Source organism: Suricata suricatta, chromosome 10 (genome assembly GCF_006229205.1).
Source record: "Suricata suricatta isolate VVHF042 chromosome 10, meerkat_22Aug2017_6uvM2_HiC, whole genome shotgun sequence".
In the NCBI taxonomy this organism is placed as follows: Eukaryota; Metazoa; Chordata; class Mammalia; order Carnivora; family Herpestidae; genus Suricata; species Suricata suricatta.
The window spans coordinates 59,867,513-59,887,790 of record NC_043709.1 but is presented as its reverse complement, the minus strand read 5'-3'; the positions used below and the strand labels follow the sequence as shown (position 1 = coordinate 59,887,790).

The window sequence follows — 20,278 nt, the reverse complement described above, 5'->3', positions numbered from 1 at the left end:
TAGTTTTTTAAGTTCCCACATTGTTGTTTCCATAATCATTTTTAAGAATTCTTCCCTAACCATGTTAAATGATGCCTATAGTCTGAATTATAGAGTAGCAGGGAATTGTTTTCTTAGCTGAACTCCATTTTTCTTTTTCTGCAATCTAAAAAGATTTTCTAAAAATATTTCCATCCTGACTAGAAGATGACTCCCAGGAACAAGGAAGGCCACTAATCCCAGAATTTTGTTCAAGTGAAGAAAGTTGCATTTTTCAATTTATGTCATTAGCACAATTTAAGGAATTATTCCAAGAACATCTAGTTGGAAACCAGGTCTCCAGAATCTACTAGCGACAGAGCTGCCCACCCAAAAAACTGTCTGTACCCATTACTGCCCTGTAATAAAACTAAGTTTTTATTAACGTACTTTATTTGGAAGAGGGGGTGACAGGGGGAGAATGTAGACAGGAGTTTTAGAATAATTTTTCCATGAATTTAGAAGAGAGTCCTAAGCTTTAAGAAACAAAAATCTTATTTAAAATAAAAATAGCCTCCGACCTCACCAGAGACAGGAAATGTCATATTCCAGGGAGAGTTCCCCACCCCCACCCCCACTCACCTTGGAATTTCCGGGAGCTGAGCAGTTTAGGTCAGAGCGCTGGGGTTAAAACCAGCCCCGGGTTAGATGCATGCAGTTAAGCATTGTGGCTATGGCCTCCCCTGCCTCACGAGGAAAACCAAGGATTTACATATGTGTTCTTCAGTTTGAGGGAGGCAAGAGGAAAATCTCCCTTTACCTTCATGCAGAAGAGAAGCCCCAAAGGTAGAAGATGAATGGGGGTTCCCTCCTTTACCTACCGGATCGCCCCAGTTCTTTCTTTCCCTCTGGGCTAACAGGAGGGGCCTCCCCTCCCAGGTCTGGGGCTTGGCGGGCTGGCAGCTCCCCCGCCCCCACCCAGCTGCCTGGGAGCCACTGCGCAGCTGTCCCAGCCCGTTGCCATGGCAACTGGCAGCAGCACTAGACTAAGTTGGGGGGGAAGCAAACGGAAAAGTTAAAAGGCTTAACTTTCCTTTTCAGTGAAGACAGGGTGGAGAAGTTGGAAGGTACTGCTTGGACTCAAAGCTAAGGCATTCAGAGCTCAAGGGAATTGGTTCTCGGGTTTTAAACCTCAAACTTGTACTTATTCCTCTAAGAGCACTGGGAATTAATCAACAGCATTTTAAGATCATCTAACAGGATTATAGCTCAAATGGAAGGGGGAGGGGAAAGGCTAGGCCCTTCTACAACAGGGAATCCGACAAACCACCCACCCCTAACCCAGCCCACCAGAAGCACTTTAAATAAGGCCTTTTCTACCATCTGTCACTGAACAGTTAATTAAAATTGCTTGGGGGATCGGGGGTTAGCAGGAAAGAGGGAGAAGGTAAGTATTTCAAGATACTATACAACTTTACTTCTTTGGGAGAGTACTAGATAGAGAAAACAGAATCCAGACACTTCAGCATTACCAAAGAACCTATCAACTGAAATTATAGGCAGAAAAAAATTTAATCCTTAAGTAGCTTTTCAAAAGGGTTTAGTTTTAAAAGTCCATCCCCACCATTACTGTTAAATTAAAACCATTTTTCATTTGTTCTTATAATGTCTTGTGAAACAAATTTTTTAATAATTACGACCCACCCAAAGCATTAATATATAATAATTTAAAACTCTATATATCAATAATCCCTAACACTTGAGAAAAAGAGGGATGAGATAAAGAAAAGAAATACTTAAGAGACTTGCAGGCCCATCAAGTGTCCTTTCTCCTGGCCCTAAAGAACACTTTGGAGAGCCCCAAAGTCCCGCTTCTGCTTTACTATACGGGGCTTTAGAGCCAGAGACTGCTGCCATAGGAGAGTAAGAAAAAGCGACAGTCAAAAGCAAAGAACCCAAGTGAGAAAAAAGCAGAAAATAGTGATTCTTTTGGTTATCAAACAGAAGAAATTATAGGGTATGAGAGTAAAGCAGACAGTTTTTAACTAGATTTCCTCACTTTGAATGGACCCGTCAGGAAATCTGAGTAAAAACTGTTTTTGGACTCTTATTAACATTTTAAAACTTTCTGTAGTTAAGGGATATGAAAACAATGCCAAAGGAATTAGATCAGGGTTTTGACTCAGTGATTAACTTGCCATGTATGATACTGAGTAAATAACTGAGGTCTAATCCCAGAATCACTAAAATGGGCCAAATAAATCCCCACTGCCTACCTCCTAGGGAAACAGAGAGTTTATATAGAGACCAAAGAGATGCTAAGTTCCCCAAAGAGAAGCTTTTGTAAAAATGTAGGCAGGAAATGTGACCTTCCAAATTCCTAAGCTGTTAAATCCTATCGCATGTAGTAACTCCCAAAACTCAACATGTTGGTAGAGAGCAAGAAAGAAGAGTGTCTGTTAACCAGGGCACAGTAAACTAATAAAGCTTCAGAGAATACAATACGCAGGTTACTTTTTTTTTTTTAATGTATGTTTATTTTGGGAGAGATAGTGAACAAGGGATGGGTAGAGAGAGAGGGAGACAGAATCCCAAGCAGGCTCTGCAGCTGTCAGTGCAGTGCCCAACTCGGGGCTCAAACCTATGAACTGTGAGATCATGGCCTGAGTGCAAACCAAGGTCCACTTAATAACTGAGCCACCCAGGCACCCCAGGTACATTCTCTCTTAAGGGTAAAACAACTTATTTTTACTTCTTAAAGCTCAGAAAAGCATTGGAGTGGCAGTATGAAAAGACTAACAGTAATTCTGTGAAGAGATAAAAGACAGGAAAGAATGACAACAACGTTAATATTTTAGTGAAATCTTTTAGGAAAAAAAGTGAAACCAACAAGGAAAAGGACAAAAATATTCTGGTGTGTATTTCCTCCCTGCAACATCCGGAAATAATGTCAGATCAATTTCCTCCTTTCCACTCTTTAAGAACCGCCTAAAGGGCACACAGCTAAGGTCCTTTCCTCTTTGGGAAAAGGGTTTTGTAACAGCTGACAAATCAAATTGGGCGCGATGCCAGGAGTCAGAGTCCAACCATAATATTCTGTAAAGAATGGCATGCAAGTGTCTTGTAAATCTCCTGGACAGTCACAGATCAGAAGCTGGCAGGGATGACGACATAGTTCTGATGGAATGTGTCTTATCTTAACCTTGAAGTTACAGATCTGCTCAGGAGCAGCAGTAAGAAATGAGAAATGCAATGAGACACTGGAGGGGACATAATTCTCCTTTAGACAGTGCGACCCAGTGTATTAGGGTCAAATGAAACACAAAGCCAGACGGACAATTTAAGGGCTAGAGCCCAGACCAGATAAAGCATGGAGACTGGTGGTTCACACAGAGCTTGAGAGGAGGGAGTGTTCAAGTATGAGAAATGAGACGTGGCTGGCAGGATGATGGAGTGATTAAGGTAGAATCCTGATACCATGACCAAGGAAGAGAGGATGAGCCTGAGCACAACCTTATCCTTGCAGAAATCTCCATAGGAAGGGGTGAGCAGTCTCTCAAGTTTCTAGAGTCTTTCAAGCATAACAGTCCTCAGCTCTTTCTTTCTTATACACAGTAACTCTGGTAAAGGCATCAACTACAGATAGATTCCAGCAATTGAACAGCCCATTAGGACATGAGAAAAGAGCAAACTCCACCAGCCCTTCATATCAACGACACAAGGCAAATTCTTGCAGGCCTCTGAGTACTGGGCAAAAAAATACCTAAACCAGGGATCTGGTAAGAAGTTAGCCTTGGAAAAACATCAAAGAGCTTTGTGATCAGGCACAGTCAGAACCCACATTCCAAGTTGACGACAGGTGACTTCTTTAACAGATAAATCTTTTGAGAGGGTGGGGCAGGGGGAAGAGGTGAAGAAGTGAAGCAAAGAGAAGAGGGACAAAAAAAATCCCACTCATTATAAGGGTTAAAAAAAAAAAAAAAAGGGATTAAGAACTGCTAGTCCGTAGAAGGAACAGAGAGACCATTACAGAAAATTGGGACAATCCAGAACAGAGGTAATGGTTAGCTGTTTGCATTTATCAATCCTGGAACCAGAGAATCATCCACGTAGGGTTTCTGGGATCTGTTTGTCCAGTTCTTCTCTGCTCTAGTCTCTCCAGTCACTACTTCACCAGCTGTCTTGGTGGCTTTTCTTAGATCTTAGTGTAGCACATTTTATTTTCATCACTACTTACAAGCAAAAGTATATACACAACATAATTCTAAATCTTTCTCTGAGCTTGCTTTGTTTTTTTTTTTTTTTTTAAGTGGTGAAACTAACTGGTAAAGCGCCTCACTGAACCACCCACTGAACTCTTTGGAGGTAGTAGTCAGGCCAAATGTCAAAACACAATCAGTGAGCTCTCTCTTCATTTTAGAGTTTTGGTTTTTCTTAAGATTTTATATTTAAGCAATCTCTATACCAAATGTGGGGTTCGAACTTACAACCCAGAGATCAAGAGTTGCATTCTTTACCAAGTGAGCCACTCCAGTACCTCCATTTTAGAGTTTTAAAGTAAAATCTATAAGCTCTTAACAAGGCAAAAATCCTCCAGGAAGAAAGCCATTCTAAAGAGGAGAAAAGAGTGAGGGCATATGCAAAGCTCCCTATCACATGTATTAATTAAATATGCTGCTGATGGGTGAATTCAGTTAGCCCACGCTTGAGAAATTCCCATTTCTCCCCCCAAAAGTGCTTGGGGAAAGTTAGTGGCTTAGGTGAAGATCACAGTGTCAGCTACAGCACTGTCTTCCAGGAGTCCTCCACATAGCCCTATTGTGATAAATAAAACAGATGAAAAGAAACCAAATTTACAGAACTGTTTTAATCTGGTCTATGTTCTTTGTTCTTTATGGATCTAGAAGTACCAATGATCTTAAATTTGTAACACATACAGCATAAAACTAAAATGCCCTCTATAAAGATGTTTTCTTCTACTAGATTTACGATTTCCAAAGTATTAGCCATGTGGCATTTTAACAAAAACACAGCAGAGAGATGCACATTACAGCTGTCCTGGCTGTCTCAGGTTTTGTTAAACGGGCTGATAACTATCACTCCACCTCCACCAAAAGCCCATGAGCACCCAATTCAAGAAGAGTTAAAAGCTTTTTAAATGTCTATTTAAGAGACTGGATTAGGAAAGAGTTGAGGAGGAAGATTAACTGTGGTCGTTAACACCCCTATCATTAACGAGCCACAGATAGACAACACAAACCTTATCAATAGAAAGGAGCAGGAGAGAGGGAATGTTCTCCCTCTGGCTAGTGCAGCTCCAGTTTGTGATCGTTTAAAAACCAGGCCAAGTCACTGCCTCAACCAGTCACAGAATTATTCTGGGGCAAAGTATTCCTGCTGGTTGATTACCCAAGACTCCTGCCCTGGTGAGCAAGGGAGTTAAGGGACTTTTGTACTTTTAGATTAAGACGTATACATTATAGAGATAAATGGTGCCTTATAATTTTATTTGGCTGTACTCTCCTCAAAGCAATGAGCCATTAAAAAATATAAATGAATACGTACCATAGTGATTCTCAGAACTGCTTGAAGTTACCTGTCTGATTCACTGACATTCAGCAGTACCACACAAATTCTTGAGATCTCATTATGTGATCACAATTTCACAAAATAACTTTATATGGGATTTTATTTCCTTTATTAAAATCTACTGAATTTCTTCTCTCAAGTGTCAGTCTTCTTTAAATTTAGTTAGGCCACATCCAAACCCATCTCTGGGCAAGAGGTAAGACATCCAATTGCTCCAAGATTTATGAGAAAGTAGAATTTGGCACCACTATGGGCAAAGGTCTTCCAGATGATGCTTTCCAACAACTGTCCTTGCAATGTACTGAACTCATCTTAAGGCACCACAGTCTCAAGTGGGTGTGAATTTCACACCCACTCCTCCGTTAATTAAATGTGATGCAGCATGAACTAGTAGATTCAGTTATCTTTCATGAAGAACCTGGCAATTTCATCTTAAGAAAAATGGGTTACAGCAATGTTGGAGTAGTTACTATGAATCTTAGATTTTTACATACCACTTTGGCAGAGCATGTTCACAAAATATGAAAGTGTTAAAACAGAACTAAAGTATCCACCCACAAGTAAAATTGGGGTCATTTTTTTCAAATAGTCATAAAATTAAGACACGGCACTTCTCCAGCATCATCCAGTTTGTACAGATTTTTTTTTTAGTTTATTTATTTAGAGATAGCTGGGAGGAGGGGGAGAGACAGGGAGAGAGAGAATCCCAAGCAGGCTCCACACTGTCAGTGCAGAGCCCAACGTGGGGCTAGATCTCATGAACCGTGAGATTATGACTTGAGCCAAAATCAAGAGTCTGGATGCTTAACCAACTGAGCCACCAGGCGCCACCAGCTCGTACAGATTTTAGACACAGTGGTTTAAGGGTCTACAAAGACCCCTTCAGGTTTCTCCCACAAATCCTCTATTTTAAGAAAAAGCCTCTGCTATGCCAGACAATTTATACTATCTCATAGCCTTAGTTTAGAGAAGACATTCAAGAGACATAAAAATTAATTTGCATACCATAACTAAAATCTCTAATGTAATTGTTGAGATGCTATAATAATTTAAATTAATATGCTAAAATTTGATTATACATGCTGACCAAAAAAAGCATTATAGAATTGGAGTTACAAAGACTGTAAAACTTCGTGGAGTAAAAGAGAACACTCCTTCAGCTTGTGGCATCATTTTTACTTTACCATTACCTTGGTGTATTAGCAATGTGAATTATATTGAAGTCATAGCCTACAATTTAGATAAATAAAATCAAGGCAGTATTGAACTTTTCCCCATCCCATACAACAGTATCCTTGGCAGCTCCTTGGCCATCTATTATGATCCTGACCAATTTCTCTCTGTAGCAATTTAAAAGCTGTAAGAAAATACATAATGGGTGATGACAGGAGAAACAAACCCATGCCAGAAATTATTGAACCTTGTAGGTCTTTGCAAGTGTCTCTATTGACATTTAAGTGTGAGTTACTATGCCACAATATCATAAAAGTATGCTCTACACTTCAGATATATTGATAGTTAAATGCAAAGAAAGGCCACCACCAGATTAACGGCTAAAAGGAATAGCCAATCTCAGACCACCCAGCTCTGCCACTGAATGCTCTGATGTGTTACTTAAACCAAATAAGATGCTTCTGGCTCTTTTTGTCCAGTTTCCAACTACAATCCTAATTTAAATTATCTGCCAAAGAGATGATTAATATAGCAATTCTGATCCTTGCTCTGGGATATTTATTGAGGGCCCAGTAAGTGTCAAGCATTGCATGGGCGCTGTGTCTAACCCAGTCTTCAACTTAAGAGCTAAGGGTTTTAACAGTTTCTCCTTGGTAAAGTCAGCACTGGTTAGAGCTGTCCCCAAAGGCTGTTAACAAAAATCTACTAAAGGGGCAACTTATTAACAATGACAAAATCAGGACAGGGAATAAGGAGATGGGGTCTTCTTCCAATCAGATCGCAGAAAGGTCAAGCTAGATAGTTCAGTTAACCTTAGGGTGTTATTTGCCATACTGATCTCATAGGTCTGCTGTAAAGTTAAGATGACAAACGAACTGGAAAACACTTTTAAAAATACAAAGGATATATGGGGCACCTAGATGGCTCAGTCTGTTGAATGTCTGACTTAGGCTCAGGTCATGATCTTGCAGTTTCAGAGTTCCAGCCCCACATCAGGCTTCCTGCTGTCAGCGCAGAGCCAGCTTTGGAGCTTCTGTCCCCCTCTCTGCCCGTCCTGCTTGTGTACTTGCTCTCTCAAAAACAGACATTTTATATCTATATAAATATATCGATATATAAAACATATATATCTCTCTATATATGAAACAGCTCAGTAAGTGTTCCCTCCTCTCTCATATTCTGGAAGAATCTGTACTAGTATACAAATAATTTGTATAATTATCTCTTCCTTAAAGATTTGGTGGGGGGTGGGGGATGAAGCCATCTGGACCTGGAGTTTTCACCAGGGTAAGGTTTTCAACTACAAATTTCATTTCTTCTTCTTCTTTTTTTTAATGTTTATTTATTTTGAAAGAGAGAAAATCCCAAGCAAGCTCTGCACTATCAGCACAGAACCCAACTCGGGGCTCAAACCCACGAACCATGAGATCATGACCTAAGCCGAAACCAAAAGTCAAAAGAATGACTGAGCTCCCCAGGTGCTCCCAAATTCCATTTCTTTAATAAAATACAGGGTTAGAGAGGTTTTGTATTTCTTCTAAAGTGAACTTTGGTGGTATTTCTTTCAAGGAAGTGATTCAGTTCATCTAAGACACTGAATATAAGGCTGTAGTTCATAATATTCCCTTTTTGTTTCTAAAATGTCTCTACAGGGGTGCCTGGGTGGCTCAGCTGGCTAAGCGGCTGACTTCGGCTCAGGTCAAGATCTCATGATTCGTGAGTTTGAGCCCCACATCGGACTCTGTGCTGACAGCTCACAACCTGGAGCCTGCTTTGGATTCTGTGTCTCCCTCTCTCTGGCCCTCCCCTGCTCGCACGGTCTCTGTCTCTCAAATTAAAAAAAAAATTTTTAATAAATAAAATAAACAAAAAAATTTTTTTAAAATGTCTCTACAATCAGTAGTGATACCACTTCTCTTACTCATTTTCCCCCCACCAGACTGCTTTATTAATTTCAGTGATCTTTTCAAAATATCAATTTTCAAAGATTGTCTATTTTTAGTTTATACTTCATTAAATACTTACTGCTCTTATCTTTAATATTTCCTTTCTTCTGCTTACTTTGGGTTTAATTTGCTCTTCTTTTCCTAGGTTCTTAAGATAGAAATGTAGGTTACTGACTCTAGACCTTTCTGTTCTTTTAAATGAAGCATTTAATACTATAAATTTCCCTCTAAGAACTTAGTTACATCCCACAAATTTTGAGGTCATGTTATCATTTTTATTTGGTTCAAGATATTCTCTCATTTTCTTTGTGATGTCTTCTTTGATCCTTGGGTTGCTTAGAAGCTCATTAGTATAATTATAGATGTATATATTTCAGTTCCATTGTTTCTTCTTTCATGTAGTTTGAAGCTTTATTGGTTGTGTAAAACTCAGGGTTGTTGTGTCCTCTTGATGAATTGATCTCTTTATCATCCAATCTGGGGTTAGCTATTTGCTCTACCTACCTCATGTCCATTATGGAAAAAGAACAAAAAAACAATTTGGAAAGTATATAGCAAAGAGAAGGTAAGATGTCTGATGATAGAGGAAGTTAAAATAACTTTAATGATTTTTCTGAACTATCTGTAAGTTAATATCTATGCCTGTCTCCAACTACTCATATAAATGAGGTTTGCTTATGTTTTATCAGATCCTTAGATATAATTTATTGTTGGAAATACAGAACAAATTAGCAGTATATTACACTCCACAACTCCCTGTGAGGTAAGTCTTACTGATTTAGGGATGAGAAAGAAGGCACATGGAGTTCAAGATCTGCCTCAGAAACCAAACTGAAGATAGATACCCAGTCTGTTGGGTGACCTCTTTAGCAGGGCATTTTATTCCGACATAATTATGCCTGCTGACTGAGATATGAACTTGCTTTATTCTAAGAAATGGAGATTACAATCAGAAGAATACTTGAATTCAGTTTAGTTCCTCCTCCTCCTTTCCATGTAAGAAATAAATAATGAGAGTGTATTTTAAAGCTTGATCTTTGAATAGTCCTTTTCAATAACACATCATCTCAATCCCATGCTTTCTATGTCCTTTCTAGCAATGAAGCATGATGAAACAGGCACCAGTTAAGTCTGAAGAAGACTGCATGTGAAAGATTTTTGAAACTAGCTCCACAACCTAGTTGCAGGTAAAAAAAAAAAAAAAAAAAAAAAATTCTGTCAGAGTTCAATTTTGACAAACTACTCTTACCAGAAAGGAAATCTAGACTACACAGTCTACAGCGTCACTAAGAATGAAAGTGAAAAATGGCCCAACTAGTCCATTACACCCTTTTTAGAAAATCACATGCAATTAACAAATTTGTTAACCTGTGTTAATACCCCAAGGATATGACAACCAGCCAACAACTTAGTCTTCTATCCTTCAAGTCCTAGGCAAGACCACCATTGGACTACATTGGCCCAAAATATTAGAATAAGTTCTTTATGTACATTTAAAGTTACTGGCTTCAAAAACAAACTCCAAGACAATTCAGGAATCATTTAATGAAAGACTGGCCTAGAAGACTATCAGCAATCACCTATCCAATTCCTTCCATATAAGGTGGAGAAACTAAGAATCAAAGAGGGCAAATGGCTCACCCAAGGTTATATTACTAGTTAATGACAGATAAGAGAATAGAATCTAAGTTTCCTGGTGCTTTTTTTTTTTCCATTTGCCTCTCATTTTTAAAATTACTTTTTCTTAGGGTGCCTGGGTGGCTCAGTTGGTTAAGCATCTGTCTCCTAATTTCAGCTCAGGGCATGATCTGAGTCAGGGGATCAAGCCCTGGGTCAGGCTCCGCAATCAGTGTGGAGCCTACTTAAGATCTCCTCTCTCTCTCTCTTTCTCAAAAAAATTCTCTCTCTCCCCCTTTCTCTAAAGTAAAATAAATAAAATAGCTTTTCTTTTTTGAATTACATAAAATTTATTTGGATAGGGGTTAGAGAACTAAGGTATAGTAGTCTGAGTGATGGCCTCCTAAAAGATAACAAGTCCTAATCCCTTGAACCTATGAATATTACTTTATATAGCAAAAGATGTGTCTAAAAGATGTGAAAGGAGAAATTTATTCTGGAATATCTGATTGGGACTTAAAATCAATCACGTTTATCTCTATAAAAGGCTGGCGTTCTGAAACAGAGAAGACCATGTAAAGACAGAGCAGGAAGAGATGAGGCCACAAGATGAGACTGACAACCGCCAAATGCTGGAAGAGGCAAGGAAGGGACTCTACCCTCAGGTCTCCAGAGGGGGCTCAACACCTTGACTGCAGACTTTAGGTCTACAGAATTGTGAGAATAAATTCCTATTGTTTGAAGCCACTAAGTTTGTGGTAATTTGTTCCAGCAGCCACAGGAAACTAATACACAGGGGAAATAAGATTTTAAAAATCATAACTAGACATATATAAAACCAATTACTGATCCAAAAATAATTATGCTTCAAGTAACCCAAAGAATGCCTAAAACCTTTAATCCCTCATTTCAAAGGGTAAATTGAAGCAATCAGGGAATGAAATTTACCCTCCAAAATGCTGGCAGATCCAGGAAGACAAACTCAATGAGGTCTAGTATTTACATAGCTGCTAACAAGAACAGTGTAGGTTTTTCCCCAAACATGTTAGCTGGTAGAGCTCCTGGACAGACTAAACATAGGCACCAGTTGTCACTGTGGGTGTTCTGCCAACACAAGTGTAAAGTTGTCATCAGAAATGAATATGTGGCTTCGAGTAGCTTACAGAAATCCAACAAAGCTGTATCTTGGACTCTGCGCAAGCCAATTCTTCTCAGGATGACCTGGACTCTTTCCCATTAGTACAATAATCAGTTAAAGGCATCCTTTATATGACGGAAAGCAAAATCAAAGTTATGTTAAGGGAAAAAAGGTAACTGCCCAGAGTTCAAGTTCATGAATAACAATGTGTAAATAAAAGCCATACGAAGTCAGTTACAAATGGTATCTCACACAATAATTCACTACTTTTAAAATCAATATACACAGCACGCAGGTTTAAGCCCAATTTCATGTAAGGTAAATGGAAATAAAAGACTGAAAAAAAGAACAAGAAAAGGAAAGAAATGCTTTACCAAGAATTGTTAAATGGGTTATTCATTCCAATAAGATACATAAAGCTTACTATGTGGTTAAATTAAATACCTAAATAAAAAATACTAATCTTCCTCAGAAACCTTTGTACCCTGGAATCCACCTTTTCTTTTTTCCAGAGCCACTAAAAGCCACTAAAACTTTCCTAGACATATACAAATCCAGTTACCGCAAAGGCACGTTTGTTCATTCTTTTTTGCCCCAACCATCATTCTGCTAACCTACTATCCAGATAGCTTCCTTTTAATTGGTTTTCAGACAGGCCAGTGAAAATATGTTATTTCCCCTTTCAGGTTTGGTAGCAATAGTATATACCCTTAAGTTAGAAGCATAACCACTTGAAATTTAATTTTTGTAACACAGGCTAAAAATCTTGTCTTGTTAACAGACCCATACAAACGAACAAACCAGGTTCTCCGAAGGCAAGAAATAAGCCTAAACTTAAGATTTTCATTCTGATAGTCCCAGAATGTCAATGAAAAATTACCCATCAGAGAGAAATGTTCATCAGACCAATTAGTTGACATTGTAAGAGAATTCACAAAAAAAGCAGTTTGTATTTGCATACCACAGAAAACCAAGAAGCCTGTGTTCAAATCCTGAAATCTTTCAAATTAAAATATATAATTAAAATCATCAAATAAGGGATCACAGGTTAATTTGTCTATAAATCCAAGCAACTGGGGCTGGAGATGGGAGGAATCCATTCAAAATAATCTCAGGAAGCCTGATTTGGTTCCCTTTCTTCAGATCCGTTTTCTTTTCCCCTCAAATTGTGAGTTTGAGGCCATGAGTTCAGCAGAAACTGATCTTGCATTTTTAAGAAAATGAAATCCTGTAGTGTAGATGAGAAAATTCCAAAGTGCTGTGCATATATATTTATATAATAAGGCCTATTTCAATATGTGTACAGGGTCAGGGTAAACTTTCTGGTCCAAATTCAGTAAAGGAAAAAGGCTTAAAGTAGGTAAAAATCTAAGAACCATCTAATGCAAGGCCCACCTTCTTCCAAAACATATTTGTCATTATTTTAGGAAGCCAAACACTGGATGCAATCAATCGTATTTAAATTTCAAGAAATGGCAAACACTTCCTAAACACTTCACCAATCTTCTCCCTCTAATTTCCAATTATGAAAAGATTTTGACGAGATAATTTCTGCATCTGTCATTTTATTTATTTTTATGTTTTTAGTAATCTCTACACCCAACATGGGGCTTGAAGTCACCACCCTGAGATCAGGAGCACATGCTCCTCCAACCAAATCAGCCAGGCATCTCTAAATCAAAGCTTTTCAACTGAGAAAGATTTTGCATCACCACCTCCCAACACCCCCCAGGACATCTGACAATGTGTGGAGACATTTTGATAGTCACAAATGGGGTGACCGATGAGGTGAGATGCATTTACTGGCTCAAAATGTCAACAGTGCTGAGGTCAAGAAACCCTGTAATAGACCAAGACTGTATTTCTTTTGAATCTAAATAAATTAGGAACAGATAACCTTAATCCATCTCTTAATCTCTTATAAACTAAGCAGAAAAAGTGCATAATTAGTATTCCTACAAGTAATTTACATGAAAATATTAAATAAACCTGTCCTTTTGCAAGTGTCAGAGACTCTGCTGTGTTCATTTTAAGGGCAACTAAACTTTCTCTTGTACAATGTCACAAAGGTCTCTAATCAGAAGTGTAGTTCTGACTACACGACTACTACTGTCGAACTTTATAGTTATTTCTATTAACCTTAAATAAAACAGTGAACAACAGACCAATTTAGATTCTTTTATGGCCATTATGTAATGAAAACGTCCCCATTTTACTGAAACATCTTCAACTCGGCTGAGTGGGCATTACCAACAGGTGATAACAGCGCCTGTAAAACAAACACTTTGAAGGTAATGGAATAACCCAGGTGATGGACAAGTCCTCTCTCTAACACCCTAAATATCCCCCATTAAGCAACTTCCTTATCAAAATTCAGACATCCTCCAAGGAAGGGAAGAGCGCTTAGAAACTCTTTAACACTAAAGAGAGATCTACATGGAGGTAAAGTCCTCAAAGAGACTAAGTTAAGGGTACTATGGGGCGCCTGAGTGGCTCAGTCAGTTGAGCATCTGGCTTCGGCTCAGGCCATGGTCTCATGGTTCGTGGGTTTGAGCCCCATGTCGGGCTCTGTGCTGACAGCTCAGTGCCTAGAGCCTGTCTTCCGATTCTGTGCCTCCCTCTCTCTCTCTGATCCTCCCCTGTGCACGCTGTCGCTCCCTCTCCCAAAAATAAATCAAACATTAAAAAAAAAATAAAAAAAAAAAGATAAGGGCACTGAGACATGAATAATGCTTGTAAGGCGCTTAGCTTAACCTCCCTAACAGGTACTAAGTAGTCAAATAAAAGTTACCTTTTTAACATTTGCATTTTTATACTGAGGATCACCTTAGTTCTTAAGGGAAAAACAGCACTCTCTCGAGGTGTTAAGGATCAAAGACGCTGTGAGAAGCCCGTGATTATGACTGGAAACGCAAAAGTTGACTTTTTAACTTAACCTTTATTTAGCTACAAATTACGATCGCTGAAAAGACATTAACATCAGACACCAATCTGCCTCCTCCCCACTGTCCCTAAGAGGTAACACACTTCGGTGCGCAGCCTTCCAAAACTTTTTCTATGGATTTACAAATACCCATTTGCTCGTGGGAAGGTGCATCATTACGTAGATTTTTTTTTTCCCCCTCGGGAGCCTTTCCACGACAGTACAGATTTATTCTATTGGTTCCAACATTTCAAGCAGGTCTTCCTTAAGAAGCGAGTTCCCAAAGCCCTATCCTGCTCCCCTCAAAACCAAAAGTGTGGGGACCAAAACTTATAGTTCCCCTCTCAGACAGGTTATGGGACGGAGGCCTAAGGGCTTCGTTAAAGAAGTCACGGTGGATAAAATATGCGCCCTGCCGCGCCATCACAGGCATTGAATCCCCTTCTTCACAACCCCTAACATTAAGACCTCCCTCTTCTGGACCGCTGATTGGACGACCTCCCCGAAGGCTATCAGTCTACTGGCTCCAAATTTGGTCCATCCATTTAACCGCCCGACTCCCGCATTCCCCATTGGAGTCAACCAGCTGCCTCTTGGAGGAGCCCATCCTACCGCGCGCTCCATGCTCATTGGCTCATGGAACCGCTGCTCAGGCGCGGAAAACCCGCCTCCCACATTCCGATGGCCCAAGGACCGATCAGTCGGCAGCGAAAGGCGGACTCAATTGGCCTAAACACAAGCCAGTCAAGCTCTCCGGCGGCAGAGCTCCACAGAATTTACGCGAATAAAACATCCCGCCCCTATTCTTCCATTGGTTGGCCGGACCCACCGCTCCCCCTTCACTAGCCCCCACCCCGCGGTCCATTCATTTCACACAATAACGGGCCCATTTGGAGTCAGTTCAAGACCTCGTATGGGTAGGCAAGACTATCCGTCACTTACCCGGAATCGAGACCGATCACTCACGCAAACGTCTTCCCTGTTCCTCTGTGGTGAAGCAGGACCACAAGACACCGCCGCCGCCGCCTTCTGCGCAACGCCAACCGCCCGCCAAAACGGATCCTTCCCTGCGCCTGCGCGACCAATCCTGGGACCGTACCCTTTCTCCGCCCATTACGCCTGCGCAAAACGAGGCCCAACTCCCGCCACCACGCAAGCGCTGTAGATTCGCCGCCGTCTCCCGCCCGCCATTTCACGTGTTCCAAGCACCCAGCGGAACTTCTTAATGCGCTTGCGTAAACTCGCCATTTTACTACACATGCGCTTAGCGGGCGGTCGGTGCAAAAAAGAAAAAAAGTTACCCTATAACTTCTTTCCTAATACATAGTATTAATCATGCTTTGCCAAGTGGGTTGAGCATAATTCCGGGGCGTGAAGGATTAAAAAGTTAAATACCTTACATTCAAATATGAATGATTGGTTGGCGAGCCAATCACACTAGCTAAGACTAATATTGCTCAGGAACCAATGAACACTAAGGGGTGGAGACTGCGTAGAACGCCTAAACGGATGACGTTACACGGCAATGCGGCCCTACAAACCAATAGCAGGGGGAAGCTACTGAAAATATCCAATCAGAGATACTCAGGGGCGGAGTCTACCAATGCCTAAAGCGAGGAGGCGGGATAAAAAAGGGAGGCCGAAGGTAGGCTGGCAGATACGTTCGTTAGATTACTCCTTTCTGCCTGTGGACGCCGCCGAGTAAGCATCGTTGAAGTCTCCCCTCCCACCGCCGTCATGTCTAAGTCAGAGGTGAGTAAGGCGCTCTCTCCGTCCTAATTTTCTTCCTCGCCCATTCCTGAATTCAGTAGGACGTGGCCTGCGTTGGCTGCTTGCGCCAGCTCTTTCGGCAGTTCTTCCGTTGCTGCCAGGGCCTACCCCTCCCAAAGTTCGGGTCGCCATTTTGTCCTCGTCGTCGCCATGAGGCCGCCGTCTTTCAACACTTAGTTATCACCCCAGGCTTGTTCGTTCTGGGGAAACTCTTACTCATATTCGGTTGTTTCATTTTGTTTTGTTTTTTACCTTGCATCAGGGGGCTAACTTCTTACGGAGCAAGTGTAGTTTTCTCTTCTGTATTCTTCGAGCTCCGTCCTTTTGTTGCGCGTGCGTCGAAGGGAGAGTAGGGACGCATGCGCCCGGGGCTTCCCAGCCCCCAACATCCCGTCTCCCCTAAAGGGGAGAAGCACGTGGCTTGCTGCGACCCAAGGGAACAATAAGTACTATGTATCATTGTTGTGCAGCTTTGGTTCTCCTAATTGTAAGATGTTTCGCGTTATAGCTCCAGGTAATAATTTTTTTTTCCCCTACTCCTAGTCTCCAAAAGAGCCTGAACAGCTGCGGAAGCTTTTCATCGGAGGTTTGAGCTTTGAAACAACCGATGAGAGTCTGAGGAGCCATTTTGAGCAATGGGGAACGCTTACGGACTGTGTGGTAAGACTTGGAAGAGACAAAAGGCCGTTAGAACTGGTCGGTTTTCTTGGATTATTTTGCTGTGATTATAGTACTTCTGCAAATTGTTAACGGGATTATAGTTGAAAACAAGCTGGCGCGAGGGAAGGTGTGGCTTTAGCTGACTAGAGGCTCCCTGCTAACATTTATATTAGGTGAATAGTGGGAAACTGAAGGGCCTTGTATTCAAGGTAGAAATGCTAATCGCTTCCGGGGTTTCACTATGTAGTAAATGAACTAACGTTTCAGGTAATGAGAGATCCGAACACCAAGCGCTCCAGAGGCTTTGGGTTTGTCACCTATGCCACTGTGGAGGAGGTGGATGCAGCCATGAATGCAAGGCCACATAAGGTGGATGGAAGAGTTGTAGAACCAAAGAGGGCTGTCTCTAGAGAAGTGAGTGATAATTTTTCCTTTCTCGATCATTTAAAAGTGTGCCACTAACTTTGTAATTTGGAGATGTTAAACTTTTTAGTAGTCTTGGTGAAGGATAGTTTTGCTTAGTAAGTAACTTGATTGGGCCTTTTCATATTAGGATTCTCAAAGACCTGGTGCCCACTTAACTGTGAAAAAGATTTTTGTCGGTGGCATTAAAGAAGACACTGAAGAACATCATCTAAGAGATTATTTTGAACAGTATGGGAAAATTGAAGTGATTGAAATCATGACTGACCGAGGCAGTGGCAAAAAGAGAGGCTTTGCTTTTGTAACATTTGACGACCATGACTCTGTAGACAAGATTGTCAGTAAGTATCAGGGGTATGCCATTCACCAAGGTTTCTGAAACCCGTGCTATATTCTTAAGTCTTGATTGTGTTCTTTTTGAAATTTTTTAGTTCAAAAATACCATACTGTGAACGGCCACAACTGTGAAGTAAGGAAGGCTCTATCTAAACAAGAGATGGCCAGTGCTTCTTCCAGCCAAAGAGGTGGGTTTGTTTAATTAGACCTTACAGGTAACTAAGTAGTTGCAATTTGTACGGTTTAACGCTTAAAACTTCTCTTTTAAGGTCGAAGTGGTTCTGGAAACTTCGGTGGTGGTCGTGGAGGTGGTTTTGGTGGGAATGACAACTTTGGTCGTGGAGGAAACTTCAGTGGGCGTGGTATGTGTGGTTAATATATAGTCTGTCCGATTAATAGTAAGCTTGTAATTTGATTATCCCCAGATAATCTGTCCCCTTGAAACCCATGGTAGATGTGCCTATTGGCCAGGTTTTTCCGAAGTTAAATTTTATCCACGCCTTCTGGCTTCTCAGTAACCAGAAGGTTAAGTCTTAAGTATAGAGGTGGTTTTTGTAGCATGGGGAGGGGGTGGTTTCATAAAACGTGGATCTAGGAAGGGTGTCATTTGTATGTAGTCAATACACCTCAGAAAGTGGTTAAGACTGTACTTTTTTCCAGGTGGCTTTGGTGGCAGTCGAGGTGGTGGTGGATATGGTGGCAGTGGGGATGGCTATAATGGATTTGGTAATGATGGTAAGTTTATCTTAAAGAGTACACAAATAAAAAGTTTGTTGTGGAATCTTTAGAATAGGTTAGTAGAGCTAAACTAGTGCATGACAAGCTCAGCTCTGACCCTAACAGCATGCTGTGAGCAGGCTTTTAGGTGTTACACTTGCACAGGTTTTGATTGTTGAATACTTTTGTCTTATTGAGAAGAATTGTATTCTTGTAGGTGGTTATGGAGGAGGCGGCCCTGGTTACTCTGGAGGAAGCAGAGGCTATGGAAGTGGTGGACAGGGTTATGGAAACCAGGGCAGTGGCTATGGCGGGAGTGGCAGCTATGACAGCTATAACAACGGAGGAGGCGGAGGCGGCTTTGGCGGTGGTAGTGGTAGGTATCCAGTGATCCAAGTATTTGGTGCAATAGTTAGATTAGCTCTTTAGAGTTTATGACCATAAGGGGATTTGATGCTCTTATAAAGCATTATGTGGTACGATGCATGGTATTCTATATTAACAGGCTTGCTAATGCTACCTCCTCCTAGCTTTAAGCTGGGGCCGCCTCACTCCCAAATCAGATAGATGGATAAGTGGATAGTCCTGTCTCTAATCAGAATTAGATTAGTTTCCAGCAGGATTTAGTCTCCTAACTCCTTTGGGATCTTAGGCACTTAGTTGATACATCCAGCGTGTGTTTGCAGTGCCCTGGATGGGTACAGACCTTTAAGGCTAGAGAATATGCTATTATGCTATGGTAAGTTGGGTAAATTTTTACTTACGTACTGAATTCAACTGAGTGCCTTGCCCAGAGAAGGATGAAATAAGTAACCAAACATTGGAACTACCAGAGTTTGGGAGGAAGGCAAGCAGATCATGCAACATTTTTTACTCTAATTACTAAATAGAATTCAGAACAATCCTTCCTCTTCCCCAAATAACAAATAAAGGTCCTCTTTTCATTTTTAGGAAGCAACTTTGGAGGTGGTGGAAGCTATAATGATTTTGGTAACTACAACAATCAATCTTCAAATTTTGGACCCATGAAAGGAGGAAATTTTGGAGGCAGAAGCTCTGGCCCCTATGGTGGTGGAGGCCAATACTTTGCCAAACCACGAAACCAAGGTATTGTGTGCATGTGTTTCGGGGGGGGGGTGGTAATCCATAGCAACTAGGTTTCAGTAAGGAGTACATTAGTTGTGGGGAGGTATGTGTGTTGACAGTGGAAAACTACAATTGATAAACTTAAAAAGGAAAGTTTGACAGATAATGTGCAATCAAATTGGGAAAATCGTGTGTGCCCAAAATCTGAACTTTTATTGTCCCTGATATAAAATGAAGTTTTAATATTTGTGCTTCTAAAACTTAAAGGGACAAATTATTTTGTTAGGTGGCTATGGCGGTTCCAGCAGCAGCAGTAGCTATGGCAGTGGCAGAAGGTTTTAATTACTGCCAGGTAAGTAAACATCTCTTTATGTTTTCAGTTAAGTTTTATAAATTGTAATGAATCCAGTAACCCTAATGTAGCTGAGCAGTGCAACGTAGTTAACATTATAATTGCAGTAAAATTGTGAATATTAAGTTAATATTCAGATCAGCAAAATTTGTGGGAAACAAAACTTGCTGTTGGATTGTAGCCTTGAGTCTTATTATGTTTAGATTAACAACTTTATTCCATATTGTTCAACAGGAAACAAAGCTTAGCAGGAGAGGAGAGCCAGAGAAGTGACAGGGAAGCTACAGGTTACAACAGATTTGTGAACTCAGCCAAGCACAGTGGTGGCAGGGCCTAGCTGCTACAAAGAAGACATGTTTTAGACAATACTCATGTGTATGGGCAAAAAACTGAGGACTGTATTTGTGACTAATTGTATAACAGGTTATTTTAGTTTCTGTTCTGTGGAAAGTGTAAAGCATTCCAACAAAGGGTTTTAATGTAGATTTTTTTTTTGCACCCATGCTGTTGATTGCTAAATGTAATAGTCTGATCATGACGCTGAATAAATGTGTCTTTTTTTAAATGTGCTGTGTAAAGTTAGTCTACTC

The 20,278-nt window shown here is 40.6% G+C and overlaps 2 protein-coding genes and 1 long non-coding RNA gene across 8 annotated transcripts in view; 2 read left to right on the top strand and 1 right to left on the bottom strand.

Moving 5' to 3' along the window:
• CBX5 (chromobox 5) overlaps positions 1-15,422 on the bottom strand; it is a 35,796-nt gene extending 20,374 nt beyond the window's left edge. Inside the window, exon 1 of one of the 3 annotated variants that reach the window (XM_029953870.1) lies at positions 15,287-15,422. The gene's annotated coding sequence lies outside the window, so the exon portion shown is untranslated. Of the gene's footprint in view, positions 1-839; positions 917-15,286 lie in introns of those variants that run through there. The other 2 variants (XM_029953867.1, XM_029953869.1) reach the window with 2 other exon arrangements.
• On the top strand, positions 640-11,026 carry LOC115303895. Its single transcript, XR_003914284.1, has 3 exons — positions 640-804; positions 9,764-9,853; positions 10,831-11,026. It is a non-coding gene; the product is annotated as an uncharacterized LOC115303895 (long non-coding RNA).
• A 567-nt stretch (positions 15,423-15,989) lies between the features above and the next one.
• Positions 15,990-20,278, top strand: part of HNRNPA1 (heterogeneous nuclear ribonucleoprotein A1) — a 6,463-nt gene continuing 2,174 nt past the window's right edge. The window contains exons 1-11 of one of the 4 annotated variants that reach the window (XM_029954261.1): positions 15,990-16,096; positions 16,658-16,774; positions 17,042-17,188; positions 17,328-17,538; positions 17,629-17,721; positions 17,803-17,895; positions 18,194-18,268; positions 18,468-18,626; positions 19,202-19,357; positions 19,623-19,688; positions 19,923-19,965. In XM_029954261.1, the coding sequence (XP_029810121.1) occupies positions 16,082-16,096; positions 16,658-16,774; positions 17,042-17,188; positions 17,328-17,538; positions 17,629-17,721; positions 17,803-17,895; positions 18,194-18,268; positions 18,468-18,626; positions 19,202-19,357; positions 19,623-19,678 (1,122 nt within the window). In that variant the 5' untranslated portion in view covers positions 15,990-16,081 and the 3' untranslated portion in view covers positions 19,679-19,688; positions 19,923-19,965. Of the gene's footprint in view, positions 16,097-16,657; positions 16,775-17,041; positions 17,189-17,327; positions 17,539-17,628; positions 17,722-17,802; positions 17,896-18,193; positions 18,269-18,467; positions 18,627-19,201; positions 19,358-19,622; positions 19,690-19,922; positions 19,966-20,278 lie in introns of those variants that run through there. The other 3 variants (XR_003914337.1, XM_029954263.1, XM_029954262.1) reach the window with 3 other exon arrangements.